General features: G+C 43.0%; 1 protein-coding gene across 4 annotated transcripts; it reads left to right on the forward strand.

Annotated features, from left to right (window-relative positions):
• Positions 1 to 55: 55 nt before the first annotated feature.
• On the forward strand, positions 56 to 14,896 carry atxn7l1 (ataxin 7-like 1). 4 transcript variants are annotated; one of them, XM_078799126.1, is made up of 12 exons: positions 56 to 407; positions 829 to 885; positions 3,663 to 3,767; positions 7,468 to 7,666; positions 8,395 to 8,780; positions 9,567 to 9,649; positions 11,099 to 11,343; positions 11,648 to 11,861; positions 11,934 to 12,055; positions 12,135 to 12,614; positions 12,758 to 12,935; positions 13,193 to 14,896. In XM_078799126.1, exons 1-12 carry the CDS (start codon positions 311 to 313, stop codon positions 13,208 to 13,210), a joined length of 2,184 nt encoding a protein of 727 aa, XP_078655252.1. In that variant the 5' UTR covers positions 56 to 310; the 3' UTR covers positions 13,211 to 14,896. The 4 variants fall into 4 exon arrangements, with proteins under 4 accessions (XP_078655252.1, XP_078655248.1, XP_078655255.1 ...); XM_078799122.1 differs by having other exon boundaries at positions 60 to 407; positions 12,716 to 12,935; positions 13,193 to 14,894; XM_078799129.1 differs by lacking the exons at positions 56 to 407; positions 829 to 885 and adding an exon at positions 7,094 to 7,202 and having other exon boundaries at positions 12,716 to 12,935; positions 13,193 to 14,894.
• The last annotated feature ends 2,666 nt before the right edge of the window (positions 14,897 to 17,562 follow it).

Genomic DNA, 17,562 nt, shown 5'->3' on the forward strand with positions numbered 1-17,562 from the left:
TCATCCCCCGTACTGCTCTCTACCACTAGGGGGCACATGTGACGTATTAAACAGCTGCCGTTGCATTGTACGTCATTGACTGGCAATTTTTTTCCGACAATTTTTTTTCATGTCATGGCTTACACTTTACACCAGGCAACGATTAAACAACTACATGATTTAATGTCGACTCACTGAACTTTTGAACTCGCGAGTCCGATTATTACCGAGTTCCTACCGAAGATGACGTCACACGCTGGTTCCTACCCTTGCTGCGTACGAAGCAGGCGAGAGAGGGGAAGGACGGCAAAAGCAACAAGGAGGAAGAGCAATGGCGACACTGGTTCGCCAAATACCAAGTCCGGATAGCTTCCTTTGCCAGGCTTGGTCTTCATTCGTCAGTGCTGCTGAATTGCGTCCTGTTGACGGTAAGTTATGGAGCCCCGCGCCGTGTTTATTTGTTTTAAGCGGCCAAAGTATCAGGAAGTGAGTGTCCCCAAAAGTGCCTGTGATTGACTTGCTATCTCCTGTCAAAGCGAAGTAACTGTCAAAAAAAATGAAGAGGCTGTACTGTGGCCCACACAGAGACGAGTTCGCCAATTAGACGCGATTAACCCACTTGGTTGCCACATTCTATTTAATTTAAAACTATTTTCCAGTTATAAGTTTGTTAGCCGTGTTTTTTGACAGCTCTGCTCGGGCGCGTCGGGCAGCCCCAAGCTCGCGCACTTAGCATGCTAATGCTAACGTGGAAGCAGCATGGCCCCCGCAAAGTTTCTTGTTGTCTTTTGTGCAATGACGCTTTTTGTCATTGAATAATTGTTTTACGTTTTCTTTCCACGCTCGCAGACTTGGAGAACTGCCACGGAGAGCTTTGTGGTGAAGTAGTGAAGCTCGGCGAAGAAGGTGAGGAAGTTGAGCTGTCAGGTAGCTGCGTGATGGTGGGTTGTTGTTGTTCTTAGCAGCACTTTGGCCGAAAGTTATTATCCATTTGCGCTTAAGCCGCCATTATGAATTAGTTCGCACAAACTGAACGATTTAAATCATACATTTGTGTTAGCTTGTAAATTATGAGTGAACTATCCAAGTTAGAGATGGTGAATGTGTTTCAATTGTGTTATCGGCTCCAGTGTTCACTCCAGCTGGCTAGCTCGCTCGTTGTCAAACTCGGAAGTTTTCACCGAGCGGCCCGCGGGCCGTACATAGCCCATGCTGATGCATAACTTGGGACTGACTGACATTTTGACTAATGTAAAAATAGTGCTTTTGCTGTACATTGCACCTTTTAAATCAACACAGTGCTCCTGTAATATGGAGGATATTTGACTACATTGACTATACAGTATTTATAGTAGGTAAAATTATGTGTATTTACAAATTGAGTGTGTCTCTACTGCAGGACTAACGTAAACTAGAGTAAGTGTGTTTTTGTTTATTTTTACCCAATTTGTACCTGAAAACTCTGTTGTATGCCATACAATGAGTTATAACGCCACCTGTTGCCCATGCATGCACATGACACCTTACAAAAGCATTTTCATGTGAACTCATCTAAGCATGCTTTTGCGATTATTTTACTTTTAAGCTGTTTTTTCCCCCCACTAAGGCTATCTGCCTTTCAACCTTTGCGGGGAGTGGGCCCAAGGAGTTCCTTCACACCTCCGCGGGTATAAATACTCCAGAGAAGCATCACGTCACTGTGTTGAATCATTGCTGAGCTGCGTACACACACACACACACACACACACACGACCAGGGAAACTCTTCACATTCACTGGTCAAATACCATCCACTCCACCCCCCCCAAATGCACACACATACTCACTCTCACATGCCTCGTCTTCCTCTGTCAGAGCCAGAGTGGAGCTCCTCTGCTGCTGGCTGGCGACATTTGAGCGGCGAGCCCAGGGAAACACACCTTGCACATTTGTGTATTTATAAAGTAGCGAAGAGGAGAGCTTATCTTTAAAGGCGCACGTTTACGTGCATTGGAAGGACTGAAGCTCATTTTTGTGCAGAGTTATAGTAAGTCTTGATTTTTATGAATTTTTTTGCTTGGTGATACAGCAACTGTATGCCTGTTTTTTTTTTTCATTTTTTTTAGTCGTTTGTCTGTCCAACCCCTCACATATTGACCAGAATTATGATTAATCATTACATGACTCATCTGGAAAGCATTAGAAAGATACTTGATGTGAACAAAAGTCTTGGGACATGCAGTTTGGAACCTTTAAATTGCATTTAAAGCTTTTCAAAATTTTTTTTAAATTCATATATTTTTCTTTTTAGTACAACATTGTGGATTATTATCTGCAGGGACATTTTTTCAAATATTTAGATTTTATTTTATTGCTAAAATAACGTATACATTCTCAAATGGTCTCATCCTAGGATCAATGGACATTGTCCAATGGTCATTAAGTCATGACCCACTTTTAATTAATTTTGTATATATTTTTTTAAATATATTTACATATATTGTTTTATGATTACAGAATTTTTTTTATTAATTTAAGACATTTTTTTTATTAATTTTATAGCTTGCTTTTATAACAAGCAAATGTATTTGTTTTTGTCAAATTCAGTGACAGTTTTTTTTAATCGCCTATGTCATCTTTTTGAACGCAAATACACATCATGACAGATACAGAGTACATTTTAGAAGAATTTCTGAATGCATTTTGCCAGAGAAGTGCACGGGGAAGAACATGATACATGCATGCAAATAGTGCATCAATTAAAATAAAATATCAACATTGGACCAATTAAGACCACAAAATCATTAGATATATTAGAGCCACGTTTGGGTCAAAATGCAATTGTTTTAGTAATTACACATTACATAATTCCCCCCCAAAAGAAATAATAACAATATTTGAGCCTGACTAATAGTAGTAAAGTATTTATTTTCACTTTAAGCCCTCAATTCATCTGCTTTTCTTCAGCTTGAACCTGAGTTCAAAGTGTAAACAGGCAGTGGATGTAACTCCTAATGAGACTGATACCCGGTGAATGATAGCGTTTGTCACATATTCACTCTTGACTTTTTTTTGCACGCATTTTCTGGCCTGTCAGCTATTTGGCAGCGTGCATCAGTTGGCTGCAGACTCAATCCCAGGCTGCAGAAATAGGTTGTAGGTTTGCATTTTCCTTGGCAAGTCCGCAGGAAAGTGCATTCTCTCATTCTTCGTCACACTGCTCCCATTAAGCTTACTTTGTGGAGCTGCCTGTTAGCTTCTGGCAGGCCGGGAGAGAGCCTGTCAATACTGGCGCTTGTCCCTTCACATTTCATAGTTTTGAATAGAATTAACACTTGAAAGGCATGGTTTAAATAGATCCAATGGTGAAAAACTAGTCTCTTCAGAATCACATGAAATTGGGCTGCGGTGCAATGTCACCATGACATGCCCGTGTACACAAACACCCACACGCGTTCCAATAGTTTTCCCCCCAGCTCCCCTGCGGACATCAACTCTAAAGATTTTCCAACGTTTCTTGACTAAATTCGAGAAGGAAGATGCAGGACGTGACCAGATGGCGACCATTTACTATCGCACTTACATGGTCGTGTCAGCCTGCGTCTATATTTAAACTGATGCCACCTCTGTGTGGCGGTGAGCGTCAACTTGTCATTAAGCTGTGATTGCCCGATTTGTCTGATGACTCCTTCTATTCTCCTCCAGGGATGCGCCACCGTTGTCTGTTTCCCACACTGCAGGACTTTCATCTCATCGTCTGCCATGTCTGCAATCAGGTGGTCACTCCTCAGGGCATCCTCGCACACTACGGTAAGACAAGACACAAAATGTCTTACTTGTATCTCTGCGCTTGTCTTGAACACCGGAAGGGGTGTGGAGAGGGAAGGGGAGCGAGAAGTCTTATTTGTCACTTATAGGAGACGAGCCTTTCACATGTTTAAGAATACTATCTAGTTGTTGAGTTTGTGTGTTGCATTTAAGAGTGTCTAATTTCCCTTAACATTTCACTTTCCTGTTCTTTGCCATCATAAGAGTCTGCCTCATGGGAGATGTCATGAAGGGGGGAAAATAGTTAACTAAAAAGAACAAAATGGACGTCTTTTCTTCCTTGGTGACCTGTAACTAGGTATTCTTTCACGTGTGCACGTAACACGTTTTTGTACAGGATTAGTGAATTATGGGCATGTGTGTGTAACCACGAAACGCTGAAAAACGAGTACTGATGTATATTGCATAAAAAACAGTGGAATTTTTGGATGTATGTTCAGGAGGAGCACCCATAGAACGACTGATTTCTGTCAAACCTCTGATTGGGTGGGGTGTGTGTGTGTGTGTGTGTGTGTGCTCCATATGATAACAATAATAAACACCACTTTAATCATCACAGTGTTTCATAAATTCAGCGAGGCCCTCTGTGGACTTGTTTGCTTGCGACTCACATCTGTCAGCGAGCTGCTGCTTCCAGCACGTGCGGCAATCTCAACGTCTGATGCACGTACGCACACACACACACACACTGCCTCTTCCCATAATTGCAAGCGCACACATTCTCACTTTCGGTTTCTCAACGGAAAGAGGTCAGTGGTATTGTGAGGACACACACACACACACACACATTTGCAGGCACCCGGCAGCACTGTTGTTTTGTCCCGGCTCCTGCACACAAACACACCCCCCACTCACCCACCCTCTTCCACCCTTGTTTGCAGCGGTGCTGCTTGCTGACACGCATGGAATGGCGGGTGGGGAACAACAGGTCTCCAACAGACTCATTAGACTTGCACACAAGCCCCCCCACCACCATGAAACATCATTTTTAATGAGGTCACGTGCTAATGTTTGCTTTTGATTCAAATTAAACAGCCAACTAAGTGTCATGCACGCATTAAAAAAAAAAAAAATTGTTCCTCTTGACCTCCGGTAGATGATCTCGCCATGCATTTCCCGCCATTGTTGCACATTCCCATCACCGTCCCCAAGTATGACCTGCCTGCATGTGTGTGACTATTCAATGCCACGGCCTTGCGTTAGTGTGCGCTGTACATCCATCCAGGGATTTGATTTCATGCTTGACCTGTGCATTGAGCCAGCAGTGAGGTCGTAGATAGAGAGAGCTGCACACTGAGGACGGGATTTACTTTACCCAGGGGTAAGCTCCTAGTCATACATGCTTAGTTTGCTGCGCGGGGGACAGTCTGCAAGTACTGCATACACTATATAGGCTTTTTAATGACATTATAAGAGTTATGTATGTCTCTAGCACCTTTTATGACCACCAAAAAAAATCTCTATCCACATTAACTTTTTAAATCTTGGGTTTTCATTTTTTTTCACTAAGAAAAACAAAGTCCAAGCACGCTGCTACTGTTCAAATGTGAGTGTAATGCTTCCTCATGCCCTAATATTCAGGTGTTGTGTTGTTGTAACAAAGAGTTGGCACAAAGAGGTGATGATGCAACTCCACAAAGAAGAAGAACATGTTTGGTGCAGTTTTAAGCCGCTAAAACGGCCACAAGATCACAAAAGTGCATTTTATAAGAACTCGGCCTACATCTCTCCCATTGACATCTATGCTCGGCATAAACTCAATTTAACCGGGGGGCCACTGGAGCTAGGGTCTGGGCAAGGCTGGGCCGCATCAGGTTTTCCAAAAAAAAAAAACAAAACGTATTTATTAAAAACAGAAAAATATACAAACTTTTTGAGTGCTTTGGTTCCGATTTTCTACAATAAAAGCTCTGATAAAACATTCCACTGTTCTCAAATATCTTAATTTTTATTTTTCTGCACAAAATAAGATGAAAAATAAATAAACAAATCAAGAATAAAGAAAATCAATCAATCAGTAATAAATAAATATAATAATAATGATAAAACAGCAAATAATAAAAACTTAAGAAACCACATAGTTGGTGGGTAGACAAATTATTTTTTTCAGATTAAAATGAACAAAGCATTATTAGAGCCCTGTAGACATGACAAAACACGACTATAGTCACATTTCTACTTTTTTATTTACAACATATTGCGCAACTGCAGGGTCTTGAGACACATGCTAACTCGCAAACTAGAGATCTCCTAAACGGTAGCCTTCAAGTTATTTCCTTTAATCTTAAAAAATCCAAAAACTTACCACTTCCGCACGGATAGGGAGGATAACTATTAACAGTTATTTAACCTTTAACATGAACATTAATCAAACGTAATATTTTTTTCTGGGTACATGATACCATACAGCATCCATATCAAACTTGCGCGGGCCGCACTAACATTAAACTTTCATATCAAGGCAGGCCGCGTGTTTGAGACCCCTGTGCTACACTGTAAAATAAGTATTAAAAGTATGTATGATTTGTGTTGATATCAGATCAATAGCAAGGCTGCAATATTGGTATGGTATCGGAAGTGAAAAAGTTGTATCAGGATCCCCCCCCAGAATGATAGTTGTTACTAGTCCAACTCTTCACAGCCATACGATCTGTTGATCAGTCCACCTCACACCACCCTCTGGCCTTTCTGTGTGTAAACGACCCAGATGAGCTTCCTCATCATGCTCTGCTTCCAGCCAATCAGCAGCCAGCTGGGCTAGCAGCATCGCCATAACGACAGGCAGGCAGACAGGCAGGAGAGCATAGTAGCGAGGGTGCCCTTGCAGTTGAGTGGCTTAGTGACCTTGCCCGGGCAGCCGTCCATATATTGTAAATCAGTACGGCGAGTTCCACGACCCGCTCCTCCTCACTCGCCGGATGAGCCCTGCTCCAACACGTCAGTTCATCTAGTCATCGCTAGTCGTCTGCTGAGTGCCGTACATGCACTCGTACCAAAATAGCTTCTGTCTGATGTGCAGAACTGTGTGAAATAATCTGCTTTAATGTGAATGGACGGTGGCCGCATACCTGCAAATGTGACGGTGGACTTTGATCCCTCTGCTCTGAATACAGCTGCGCCTGCTTCCCTGCTCCCGGCGGCCTATTTACTCACCTGCCGCACACATTCTGCACAGAAATTAATCATATAAAGATGTCCTGCGAGGCAGAAATACACACATGTATTTAAGCTTGTACAGGTGTACTCAGTATTATTATTCCTGTTCTTTTCTTTCCCTCTCCTGCCCTCCTCTGTGTCCATTCATTCAGGTAGTTGGGGTTTAGTTTCCCAGTGAAACAGAGAGCAGGAATCCTGGACCACAACCCCCCTCCATCCCCTCCCCACTTTGCTCCCACAAAGACATGCATAGCAAAAACCGTAAGTGTGAGCTCCTCTCTCTTGATTTATTCCCCCCCACTGCCCGTTTCTGGCTTGTCCGCATCCGCTCACTTGTATGCTCTGATCAGCTCTGGCTCCAAATGTATTTATAATTGATGGCTGGGCTGCTTGAGCTGCTCACACACACACACACATATGCAAGTAGTCACTTGCTGATCAGACAACCACAATTTACCTTGAAAATGCAATTACTTTGTTTATATGCACACAGAAGATGCTAATATTAATGCCTGTCTTATTTTAGAGAGGCGTCACGGCTCTCCCGTGCCTTCCAGGAGCCCGCTGGTCCTCATGAAGGCCAAGGCACCCGCAGCGGTCCCGGCCGTGGCAAGTGGTCCTGTGGACGCCCTGGCCTTTCGGATCCCTAAAGATTACCCTCACTCCCGGTTCAGCAAGGCGCCACTGGCTGTGTATCCGCCAAAGGGGGCTCGAAACAAGACATGGTTAGTAACAGTAATGGTATACAGTACGGTAGCTCGGTTAACGTCTGACTTGGTTAGCACATGTTTCGGTTAACAAGCAAATTGTTTGCTAACATTTTGCCTGGGCTTGCGATCAGCTACTTGTTTAGCGTCTGGTTTAAAGCACGGTTTGTTTGGGCTGCCATCTTGGATCATGCTGTTGTAAACTTTCCCTTATGTTCCGACACATTGCACGTAGTTAATCCCCCCCCCTCGCGTCTCATTGAAAACATTGGAGGAACCCTTGAGAGTGCTTAATCGCAATGATTTCTGTTGGTAAATGAGAGATTATCATCACACATCCACATCCCTGTCAATGTAAAAAAGGAAGCGAGGACGTGGGTGGGCCATGCAGGGACACATTTGAATGGTTAGACTGTTGATGTGCTCAGGGACAAATTTGCTTGGCGAAAATAACAATGATTGGACATCGTTGAGAGGCTGCGCATAATTTGCAGGCATTGGTTGAGTTTGTGAGGGTCAGACTGTGCTTCCCAGCATTGTGACCACCGCCACCATCATATACAGGCTCATATTAGCACATTGCTTGAATTTCTTACTCAATGCATTCCATGATTTTACTCTAGATATAGTTATGCGAAAAGTTTTTAGTCTTGGGCCAGTATACTGATTTAAATGTTATTTTTCCCCAAAGTTATATTTGTTTTTATGCTGCAATGAGTTACCCTCTTTTTTTTTTTTGCCTCCAGTGTATCCCTTCCAGTGGTCAGCTTGGAGAAGATACCCTGCCTCAGCCGAAGCGACTCACAAGTCCGCCTCACCGCCTCTCCTTCCTCCTCGTCGTCCCCTCTCAAACAACCTCCGCTCACTTCCCCAGCCGCCCATCGTTGCAGCGACAAAGCAGTGAACGGCCCGCGCCCCTCCGTATCACCGTCCTCCCTGGATGGGTGGCCCGGCCCGGCACGCTCTCCTCTGAACAGGCGGCCATCACTGTCGCCTTCCCCCTCGCCGCTGGACCGGAAACCCTCCCCTGCTCCTTCCCCATCTCAGCGGCCGGCCTTGTTACTGTCATCACCTATGGAGAAGAACCAAAATGGAGTCAAGGCTTCCTCCCGGTCGCATAAAAGACTCTCAGGTCAGCAAAGTGGTGTCTGAGTGATCATTTCATTTAAAGGAAAACTGCACTGCATATCATCCGCAATCCTTATATGAGACATAAACACACACTTTTTTCTTTTCTGTGCATTCTAAGTATACAAAAACAGCAAGAATGAGGCAGCCAAGAATGCATGTAATGGGATACAACTATTCTGCCTCCTGAAAAAAACTCCAAATAGAACCAACAACCCTTCATCAATATAATCCATACAACCAGTTCCAATGCCGCTTATCCTCACTCAGGTCGCCCGGGTATCCCAGCTGACTTCGGGCAACTTCACTGACTTCACTTCCAAACCTCATTATCTGAAACGTTTGCATGGTTTAACACAAGAATACAACATTCTAACTACATTTATTGGTCAGAAAAGTGGAAAAAGCGTTATAGGTCCACTTTAACTCAAATTTTGCAGAGTGTCCAGTCTGAACATGATGGCCGCACCGGGCTGTCTCATTTTCAGACTCATTTTACACGTTGTTCTTGTTTTCTTTCTCCATCTTTCTCATGTGATATCACAAAGTGTGCTTCAGGACCCTTGGTGCTGTGATTCTGCAGCCTCTCGCTTCCCATCTCCGCACATTTTTTCCTTTTTTCCCAGCGCTCCCTGATGCTGAGTGGTGATTTGATTTCATCCCCCCATTGTTTACTTTGGTGTATGGAACACAGATTTTTTTTTTTAAGCTTCAAAACTCACTTTATGTAAAGATATAATCGGGACTTGTATGCACTTTAATTCATTTCATTGTGTGTATTTTTTGACAGGGAGAGTATTTGACCCCAACAAGCACTGTGGCGTCCAGGACCCCGAGACCAAACAGCTGTGCACGCGCTCTCTCACCTGCAAGGTGCGTCCACACACGTACCGCTTCTATTTCTATGCGAGTCTTTTTTAATGATCTGCACACTTTGTGTTAGCTCACTGACTCTGGTCTTCAGTCACTCAGGCACTTTCTTGCTTCACTTGCACAGCCGCTCTTAAAGGAGCAGCACACCCACACTCCATCATGCTCGCTGTAGCCCACAGGATAGCATTGGATTTATAGTCATTCGCCCGCTATGTGCTTGCACTTTTGTTTTCAGAACACAGGTCACATTTTATGTGGAACACTGTAAATGTAGGATTTTAAAGGTTTGATGATGCTGTCATTCACTAATTAATATAATTTATGGCATCACTACTACGTAATGTGGAGGTGGCAGTGCGTGAGGCAGGATTGGATTGGATATTCCCAGCGTCACTCACTTGCCACGTGTGGAGTTCCACAGCAGTGTTAATGTCCAAGTAGAAGCTGTAGCAATTCTACGTCATGAAAACACCATTGTTGCATATGGCTTTTATCGAAACGTGATAATAGCGTCACTTTGGGAAAGTCACGTCTTCCTGCTACTGCACTCATCATGCATCATGGGAGCTGCAGTTCTTCTTGCTTGCACATAAAACTAAAACTAATAAAACTAATATACTGCAATTCGCATAACTACACATCAACATAAATGGGAATAGTACTGCCATCATTATTTTAATATTATTAAATGGATAGTTCTGACTGGGTCATTTGAACTTTAATCCAAAATGACAGAACAACAAACTTCACCACATACAACGAACACAATAGATTATTCATCCATTCATTCATTTTCTACCGCTTTTTCCTCACGAGGGTCGCGGTGGATGCTGGAGCCTATCCCAGCTGTCTTCGGGCGAGAGGTGGGGTACACCCTGGACTGGTCGCCAGCCAGTCACAGGGCACATATAGACAAATAACCATTCACACTCACTTTCATACCTATGGACAATTTGGAGTCGCTAATTAACCTAGCATGTTTTTGGAATGTGGGAGGACACCGGAGTACCCGGAGAAAACACACAGAGATGACCGAGGGTGGAATTGAACCCTGGTCTCCGAGCTGTGAGGTCTGCGCACTAACCACTCGACCGCCTGTTTTAAGCAATAGTCATTATTAATTGTAATAATTACGGGTTTTGGCTTTTGCGTTTTTTTTGTCTCCCCATTACTCTCACTGGCAGCACCAGCGGGAAAAGTTTGCTTGTGCAGGGGTCCCCTACGCTACGGGGAATGCATGGGAAAAGTATTTTTACACATTCAAAAGCATATTTGTAAGACCTAGTACTCCAAACACTGCAGGCAGTCAGTATATTTGCACTATAAATCTTCACATTTTCAATTTGCTAACTATAAATAACCTGGAATGCCGACACTATGTCCACTCTGGAAGCCCGCAACAAGACAAAAGTCACCAAAAATAAATACAAACGTTCTCCCTCCTTGCAGACTCACTCCTTAACCCACCGCCGAGCCGTGCCGGGTCGAAGAAAACATTTCGACATCCTCCTCGCCGAGCACAGGGGCAGGACCAAGGAGAAGGAGGGTGCGAAGGAGAAAGACAAGGAAGGGAAGGACGGCTGCAGCCCGAGCGCCGAGTCGCAAGAGGCTGCGTGTCCTCGCAAGCCTCACTGCCCCAATGGACGACCCCTATCCACTCTGAAACTAAGGCTGGCGAACGCACACATCTCCAGGTATGTATTTTAGCACGTTAGCACGTATGTGTTTGGATATACCGCATATGCATGCATGCATTTCTTCCACTAGGGGATGCTGAAAACGAGAGTGAAGAATGTATTATGAGAAATTCATTCATTCATTCTATTTATAGTTTATGTGTTGTTGTTTTTTTTGGGGGGGGGGTTGGGCCACACAGCATGCTGATTTGACAAAAGCTTTGTTGCTCCCAAGCCCCGTGTGCTCTCCTTCCGTTCAACCTCCACTCAAACACCTCCTCACTATTTCATTTCACACCACTATACTTTTCACACACTCCAGGGTTCCAGGCACCTCCTCCGCCTCTACTCCTCAGACACCGGCACCCTTGCCCGCCCCTACCTCCAATCCGGAGCCTTCGCCCCACCCTTGGACGTCCGCAGCAGGTGGAGATGGCGGTCGGCTCTCCAGCGACGAAGCAGATGCAGAGACTCCGGAGGATGCTGACAAACTGCCTGCCTTTTACTTCTCTAACGTCCACCCTCAGCCTTCAGGGGTAAATACTGCAGTTGAAGACATTCTAGAAGTGAATGACTGCTCCTTCATTCCCACAACTTCCTGTGTGCAGTTCTGCATATTCAGCAGCAGGCTCATGGGACGAGGCCACTATGTGTTTGATAGGCGATGGGACAGGATGAGGCTGGCGCTCCAGAACATGGTGGAGAAACACCTCAACGCACAAATGTGGAGGTAAGTGTGCAGTTTTGTGTCAGTTTGATATCAAACTTCAAACATATCGTTGAACTCCACTTGATGCTTCTTGTTCCAGAAAGGTTCCACTTGCAGCCGAGAGCCTCCACTGCCTCTCACCCTCTGGTGCCCCCTCTGGCACTTCACAGCAGGCTCACCCTCCCTCTACAACATCTGACTCTTGTCCTCCTTTAACATCCTCGTCTGGTTCCGTCTCCCGCAGTATTTCTCAGTCCGCACCTGTAGGCTTTACTTTCAGAGATGCTCACGTTTCCACGCTGGGAGTGTGCCGACACGGCACGCACAAGGCCAGTCGCCTAGCCAAAGAGAGAGAGGACTCTATAGCGGGGACTGAGGTCAGAAAAAACTCTTCCTGCTCCTTCCCAACTGTGGATACTCACAAGCGGAACGGAAGCAGCTATCATCCAACACTGCAAAAGTCAGGCGGGCCTGCGTCCACCCTGGCAAGGAAGATGGGACATGGTCCCGAGGGAAACGGACTGTGGAGCTACAGTGACCATTGGTTAACAAAAGCGGAAGGGTCCCACAGCCGTAACAGGTGGGTGAAGTGAATCTGATCCGCTCCAATCCGAGAACTGTATCACAAATTCAAGTCACTCAGTGTTATTAACTGCAAATTGGACGCCTTTTGTTTCTTAGTCGTGATCTCGCCAACAGCAGTAAATCCTACCCTTCCGGCAGGGAGCCATGTCCCGCCTCCAGCCGACCTCCTTCCTCCTCTGGAGCACTGACGTACGGGCGCAAAGCCGAGGGGAGGAAGAGGAGTAGACCCAGCTCGAACGACGGGAAGGCCGGGAACAAGCTGAGCCGGCTGGACGCGTTCTTTGGGAGTGGGAACGACGCCGAATCCCAAAGACAGGTAGGTTGTCCTGGCAGGATCCATTAGATCTGGTGAGTGGGCGGCGTCCAGGTGGAGTCGACAGAAATGACATCTTTGCAACGTGGGGCAGTGGACGGGTGGTAGGACCACTCCAATCCTGTAGGGGGCAGTGATGTATGTACTGCCAATTCCAGTGTGAATTTCAATGTCACGGTTTGCCCCACCCGCCATTTTAATCACTTGTTCTACAAACATTCTCAGCAAACACCATTTTCTTTGTTTTCTTCTCCCTGCAGGCCAAGTTGCATCACTGATGCCAGTTTCGTAGATTGTCAGAGCAGCTGTACGCCATGCCTGCCGTATGTGACCTTTGACCTCACCACTTTCCACCCATCTACTGTACTGACTGCATCATCTGGGAAATGTCCCCCGTTTATTCTCCCATTGAGCAAACAGGACTTTTTTTATTTTTTGGCCAAGTCGTCTGGCCTGATTGGAGGACATTGGCGCCGCCCCGTCACTGTGCTCCTCATATCCTCAGACAGTGGAGTTCCAATAGTCTGACAAGGAGTGCCGCTACATTTTTACACGTCTCCTGTCGCCTGATTAGGAGTAATTTGGTGGCATTTTGAAGGGTTGAAGGACCTACTCTCATCAGCTTTTCTCCTTTTTGGTGACTTCTTCTTCGGTTGTGGCAAACCTTTTCTTGTTGGGTTCTATCCAGTTCCCATCCATTTTTAGCAACCACGCCAGCGGACTCCTTTTTTTTTTTTTGGTCCATTGTTGTCCATCCAGCATGGCTATCTTTTAAAGTGCTCTTACTGGCGTCGTCCCCTCGCACTTCCTTTCCTCACAGCAGCTTCCAGCAGTGCCACACTCGGACCCGTTCTCATTCATGGCGGCCGCTCAATGCATTGTATTTCAACATAGGAGAACTTTGCAGGACATCCCAAAAGAGAATTTTGACCTTTTTTTATGGGTCCTTTTGGTTGGAAAAGGGAATCAATTTGTCATTCTGAAGAAACAGTATTGCTCAAAATGTGTACATATCTGTTTATTATTACCTTTTTTGTATTTATTAATTAAGCTCCCTGCTTTATATGAGCTGAAAACGGGGAGGACTTTTTTTTTTTTTTTTTGGAGTCACCTCGCTCTCCATGAAGGCATAGGCTTGGTTTCTCCCCTCAAATAATCACTTTTTTGTCTTCTGGTTCATTCTAAATCAGCGTGCCCTTGCTCTCATTTACTGTACAACACAATTCTGACAGGAAACATCAATTTTGTACATTTACAAGCTTTATTGAATGCTTTTTTAAAATTATTTCACAGCTCACTGCAGCACTTCCTTTTCCTTTGCTCACCATGTTGCTCATTGGAAGCAGAAATTGGATGAATCTTGTCGGCCACCTCAAGTCACATGACCAACAGGTGCTTATCGCTATCGCGATATTTGTGAGCATTGCTATGATTATTTCAAACTTTATCAGTATTTTTGAATTGTACTTGCAGGTTAACATGGCGTGTCTTTTTTTTTTTGTATTTTTGGCCTCACATTCCTGTTAGCCTGTGATCAAATGATGCATGGCGGACGTTCCTCTATTAAGGAACATCCTTCATGGTAACCCCAACAGGAGTTACTTTGTGATGCAGCTAAAACAAACAAGCAAACAAACAAACAAAAAAAAGTTCACTGGCGTTGATTTCAGAGTGCATTATCTCTGCTTCCCTTTTTCGTGTTTGCACTTTGTTACAAAGCCCCAAATTCTATTTATATATATATATATATATATTTGAGAAAGGAAAAGTATATATTTGTATGTGTCTTTGGCAACTACTCAAATTAGGAAGAGTTCAAATAATAAATAGAAATACCAGCGCACTGTTATTTCTCTTTGTTGCAGGATGGGGTGAAAGTCGAATGTCAACTCCCTTTTTTTTTTTTTAATCTCACTGCCGTCAGATCAGAATCATCTTAATGCTTTTATTAAATATTTGGAAAAATCATTTGTGAATTATTGACAGCTATTTTGATGTCTCCCGTCTACATGTTTTCATCTACAACTTTTTACATTGATATTGAACACTCTTTTGGAGGGAAGTACTGCATTTTTCACACAATGGTTTATATATGGTATTTGTGTATTTAGTTTCACAAGTTGGCTTATGGTGGTTATGTCCACTTCAATACATGGAATGAAACATTTGTATTAATATAATTAAAAAAAACATATTTCTATGTTTAAAAATTACAAGAAATTGAAGATTTTAACAAATGTTACCAAATTAACTTCTTAAATACGTTTTTGTTGCCTGTGTTTTGTGTGAACAAAACCTACAAAAAAGCAGTGCTATTGTTCCATAGGGAAGGAGGTCCAATCCAGAAATAACACGATGGAGTACCGACGATGGTGACTGTGGCTGACCTTTGACCTCTGTAAGACAGTAAGACATACCTTGTTCATACATAACGGATGCAGTTTTGGTTTGCTTTAGTTTGTTTTTTGCACAAATTGAGGGCGTAACTTGGCATTAAATTGGGCAAATTGACTAAAAAGTGCTATCAAAAGTTCGGCCCGGCATATTTGCGGCCTGTATCTCTTGTTGTCCTGCATGCTCCTCGCGTCAGTAACATGACAAAGTTTAGATTTTAAGTGGGAAAGTAAAAGAATACATTAAGTGTCCTAACAAATCTTTAGTGCAGCTTAGTGGACCAAAAAAAGACATAAAAGCTCCATTGGAAAAGTCCAGCACTAACAACCAATGCCCCCTCTTCCAAAGCCCCCCCCCCTTATTGCAAAAAGCATTATTATGATAATATTTTAATGCTGGTGCTTAAGTTAATTGTGTGTCGTTGTGGCTTTGCTTTCATCATCCTTGAGAAAAAAATACTATCTACAGTATACAACTTTTTATAGCACATTTTATTCTAGATGCACTCATGTGACAATAGAAAAACAATTCTATGACTCTGCTGCCATGATGATTGGAGGAATATTGAGTCAATAAAAGGGTGGTGTAAGGTGGAGCAAGGTATTAAAAAATGATTAGCGATATTTGCAACACCTGATGTACTCTGGTTGTCCAGCAGGTAGTCCGTAGTCCTGACAGCTCAGATGACAAGATCATAATTCATATTTTGGGATGCTATTTCGACCTTGAATCGTAGAAACGGAAGCAAGTAAACAAGGTAGGTAGGATCGTGATAGTCTTGTGTATTATGTCAACATTTTGTCTAACTTTTGGAAGGCGAGCTACATTTGAATGTTAAGCCGTGATAACAACATTAGCACACGAACAGTGAAAATTTAATGTTTTTCTCTTAACCTTTTTTTTAAATTCACGTCAAACACAACTATTAAGTGAACTATTTTGACTCAAATATAATAGCTTTTATTTATGGGTGTGACCTTACCAAGATGGCCACCATTACAGTGATGTATTTATTATAGTGACAGTCGTTTATGATAAAATGTGTTTGTGAGTTGCAAAACTGCATGTAACATGAACATTGTTTGTTTATCACCTCTTGGTCACTATTTGATTAGGCTAAATGCTTGTATTTTAACGGTTTGGCTATTTAAAAGGACACACTACTCATTGTTGACATTAGCTTCAGCTGTTAGCATAGCACATAAACAGCATAAAGTTGATGGATTTCACCTAAAATGCTCCTAAATGAATGTCACCTCTATTTAGCATGCAACATGAAAATAGTTTATCACTGCTTGGTCACTTATTTGTTTGTGATAAATGCAGGTATTTTAATGATTTGGTCATTTAAAACAACACACTTGTCAATGTTGACATTAGCTTGTACTGTCAGCTTAGCACATTATCAGCATAAAGTTGACGATTTTCTCCTAAAATGCTTCTAAATTGATGTCAAACACCACTATTTAGTGAGTGTTTTGTAATTTTATGAGCAATCGGGTGGTATTATTGAGCTAATTTGAGTCAAACAAGCAAGCCTTTCTTTACTATCATGACCTTAACAAGATGGCCGCCTTTACAGTAATTCATGGAATGTTTCTTTGAATGGTAGTGCCAGTCGATTATGATAAAATGTCTTTTTGAGGTGCTAAACTGTATATAACATGAACATACTTTGTTTATCACTGCTTGGTCACTTATTTGTTTGTGATAAATGCAGGTATTTTAATGATTTGGTAATTTAAAACAACACACTTGTCAATGTTGACGTTAGCTTGTACTGTCAGCTTAGGACATCCACAGCATAAAGTTGACTGTTTTCTCCTAAAATGCTTCTACATTTTTGTCAAACACCGCTATTTATGGAGTGTTTCGTAATTTTATGAGCAATAGGGTGGTATTATTGAGCTAATTTGAGTCAAACAAGCAAGCCTTTCTTTACTATCATGACCTTAACAAGATGGCCGCCTTTACAGTAATTCATGGAATGTTTCTTTGAATGGTAGTGCCAGTCGATTATGATAAAATGTCTTTTTGAGGTGCGTATATAACATGAACATACTTTGTTTATCACTGCTTGGTCACTTATTTGTTTGTGATAAATGCAGGTATTTTAATGATTTGGTAATTTAAAATAACACACTTGTCAATGTTGACATTAGCTTGTACTGTCAGCTTAGCATACAATCAGCATAAAGTTGACTGTTTTCTCCTAAAATGCTTCTAAATTTTTGTC

Source organism: Doryrhamphus excisus, linkage group LG2 (assembly GCF_037039965.1).
Source record: "Doryrhamphus excisus strain RoL-2023G ecotype Guam linkage group LG2, RoL_Dexc_Guam_v1.1, whole genome shotgun sequence".
Classification (NCBI taxonomy): domain Eukaryota; kingdom Metazoa; phylum Chordata; class Actinopteri; order Syngnathiformes; family Syngnathidae; genus Doryrhamphus; species Doryrhamphus excisus.

Excerpts from the sequence above, each read along its gene's own strand:
- atxn7l1 (XM_078799122.1), top strand. The coding sequence starts at position 311 with ATGGCGACACTGGTTCGCCAAATACCAAGTCCGGATAGCTTCCTTTGC. Across the intron at positions 886-3,662 it reads AGTGAAGCTCGGCGAAGAAG|GGATGCGCCACCGTTGTCTG; the intron begins GTGAGGAAGTTG and ends ATTCTCCTCCAG. Across the intron at positions 7,667-8,394 it reads GGGGCTCGAAACAAGACATG|TGTATCCCTTCCAGTGGTCA; the intron begins GTTAGTAACAGT and ends TTTTGCCTCCAG.